This window comes from Malurus melanocephalus, unplaced genomic scaffold, assembly GCF_030028575.1.
Source record: "Malurus melanocephalus ecotype Western Australia unplaced genomic scaffold, MMel_1.1 scaffold_2642, whole genome shotgun sequence".
In the NCBI taxonomy this organism is placed as follows: Eukaryota; Metazoa; Chordata; class Aves; order Passeriformes; family Maluridae; genus Malurus; species Malurus melanocephalus.
In genome coordinates, this window is record NW_026625874.1 from 1 (window position 1) to 3,237 (window position 3,237).

The 3,237-nt window shown below is 55.7% G+C and overlaps 1 protein-coding gene across 1 annotated transcript in view; it reads left to right on the forward strand.

Moving 5' to 3' along the window:
• Nucleotides 1-1,605: 1,605 nt before the first annotated feature.
• Nucleotides 1,606-3,237, forward strand: part of LOC130587894 (serine/threonine-protein phosphatase 2A 65 kDa regulatory subunit A alpha isoform-like) — a gene marked incomplete at both ends in the record, with an annotated part of 7,036 nt that continues 5,404 nt past the window's right edge. The window contains one exon of the mRNA XM_057388866.1: nucleotides 1,606-1,857. Within this exon, the coding sequence (XP_057244849.1) occupies nucleotides 1,606-1,857 (252 nt within the window). The remainder of the gene's footprint in view (nucleotides 1,858-3,237) is intronic.

The window sequence follows — 3,237 nt, forward strand, 5'->3', positions numbered from 1 at the left end:
TAAAACACACCTGGGATACACCTGGAAGAGAAAAAACACACCTGAGATACACCTGGAAGAGAAAAAACACACCTGAGATACACCTGGATGGGAAAAAACACACCTGAGATACACCTGGATGGGAAAAAACACACCTGAGATACACCTGGATGGGAAAAAACACACCTGAGATACACCTGGGATACACCTGGGGGGGTTAAAACACACCTGAGATAGACCTGGATGGGAAAAACCACACCTGGGATACACCTAGGGGGCTTAAAACATACCTGAGATACACCTGGAGGGGAAAAAACACACCTGGGGGGGTTAAAACACACCTGGGACAAACCTGGGGGGGTTAAAACACACCTGGGATACACCTGGGTGTACCTGGGATGCACCTGAGGGTCATTGGAACACACCTGGATGCACCTGGGCACACCTGGGATACACCTGGGTGGGAAAAAACACACCTGAGATACACCTGGGTGTACCTGGGATGCACCTGCAGGACTCAGTTTACCTGCTGGCAGTCAAGGCACACCTGAGGCACACCTGGGGGTTATCAGGATGTACCTGGGGGTTATTTAGGGACTCACCTGTGCTTACCTGAGCACACCTGAGCTTATCTGCAGGACTCAGTTTACCTGGGGACACACCTGAGGGTTACCTGAGCACACCTGAGGGTTATTTAGGGACTCGCCTGAGCTCACCTGGACACACCTGAGGTCTCACCTGGAGGACTCAGTTTACCTGGGGACACACCTGGGGGTTATCAGGATGTACCTGGGGGTTACACAGGACACACCTGGGCACACCTGAGCACACCTGGACACACCTGGGGGTTACCTGTGCACACCTGGACACACCTGAGCACACCTGGACACACCTGAGGACACACCTGTCCTCACCTGGGTGTTACCTGTTTTTCCCAGGATTCCGTGCGCCTGCTGGCGGTGGAGGCGTGTGTCAGCATCGCGCAGCTGAGGGTTACACAGGACACACCTGAGGGTTACACAGGACACACCTGGACACACCTGAGGGTTACACAGGACACACCTGGACACACCTGAGGGTTACCTGAGCACACCTGAGGTCTCACCTGTCCTTACCTGTTTTTCCCAGGATTCCGTGCGCCTCCTGGCGGTGGAGGCGTGCGTGAGCATCGCGCAGCTGAGGGTTACACAGGACACACCTGGACACACCTGTGCACACCTGGGGGTTACACAGGACACACCTGAGGGTTACACAGGACACACCTGGACACACCTGAGGGTTACCTGAGCACACCTGAGGGTTACACAGGACACACCTGAGGGTTACCTGTGCACACCTGGACACACCTGAGGGTTACCTGTGCACACCTGTTCTCACCTGTTTTCATTTCCCAGGATTCCGTGCGCCTCCTGGCGGTGGAGGCGTGTGTCAGCATCGCGCAGCTGAGGGTTACACAGGACACACCTGAGGGTTACACAGGACACACCTGAGCACACCTGTGCACACCTGAGGGTTACCTGTGCACACCTGTTCTCACCTGTCCTCACCTGTTCTCACCTGTTTTCATTTCCCAGCATTCCGTGCGCCTCCTGGCAGTGGAGGCGTGTGTGAGCATCGCGCAGCTGAGGGTTACACAGGACACACCTGAGGGTTACACAGGACACACCTGGACACACCTGTGCACACCTGAGGTCTCACCTGGGTGTTACCTGTTTTTCCCAGGATTCCGTGCGGCTCCTGGCGGTGGAGGCGTGTGTCAGCATCGCGCAGCTGCTGCCGCAGGAGGAGCTCGAGGGGTTGGTGATGCCCACCCTGCGCCAGGCGGCCGAGGACAAATCCTGGAGGGTGCGGTACATGGTGGCTGATAAATTCACCGAGGTGAGGACACCAAAAATACACCTGGGGACACACCTGAGATACCTGGGGACACTGAAAATATACCTGGGGACACCTGGGGACAAATCCTGGAGAGTGCGCTACATGGTGGCTGATAAATTCACCGAGGTGAGGACACCAAAAATATACCTGGGGACACACCTGAGATACCTGGGGACACCTGGGACACACCTGGGGACAGGAAAAATACACCTGGGGACACACCTGGGGACACCTGGGGACAAATCCTGGAGGGTGCGCTACATGGTGGCCGACAAATTCACCGAGGTGAGGACACCACAAATATACCTGAGAACACCTGGGGACACACCTGGGGACAGGAAAAATACACCTGGGGACACCTGGGACACACCTGGGGACAGCTGGAGACAGGGAAAACACACCTGGGGACACCTGAGATACCTGGGGACACCTGGGGACAAATCCTGGAGGGTGCGCTTCAGGGTGGCCGACAAATTCACCGAGGTGAGGACACCAAAAATACAGCTGGGAACAGGAAAAGCACACCTGGGGACACTGAAAATACACCTGGGGACACCTAAAACACACCTGGGGACAGCTGGGACACACCTGGGGACACTGAAAACACACCTGGGGACAAATCCTGGAGGGTGCGGTACAGGGTGGCCGACAAATTCACCGAGGTGAGGACACCAAAAACATACCTGGGGACACACCTGGGGACACCTGGGGACATTGAAAATACACCTGGGGACAGCTGGAACACACCTGGGGACAGCTGGGGACAAATCCTGGAGGGTGCAGTACATGGTGGCCGACAAATTCACCGAGGTGAGGACAAAAATATACCTGGGGACAGGAAAAACACACCTGGGGACACCGAAAATACACCTGGGGACACCTAAAACACACCTGGGGACAGGAAAAACACACCTGGGGACACTGAAAATACACCTGGGGACACCTAAAACACACCTGGGGACAGGAAAAACACACCTGGGGACACTGAAAATACACCTGGGGACAGGAAAAACACACCTGGGGACAAATCCTGGAGGGTGCGCTACATGGTGGCCGATAAATTCACCGAGGTGAGGGCAAAAACACACCTGGGGACACACCTGGGGACAGGAAAAACACACCTGGGGACACTCAGGTGACCCCAGGTGACCCCAGGTGAGCCCAGGTGACCCCGCTGTCCCCTCCCCCGCAGCTGCAGCGCCCTGTGGGTCACTCTGGGTCATTTTTTGTCATTTTTTGTCATTTTTTTGTCGGTTTTGGGTCCATTTTGGTTTTTTTTGGGTTACCTGGGCACGCTCAGGTGACCCCAGGTGACCCCGCTGTCCCCTCCCCCGCAGCTCCAGCGCACTCTGGGTCATTTTTTGTCATTTTTTGTCATTT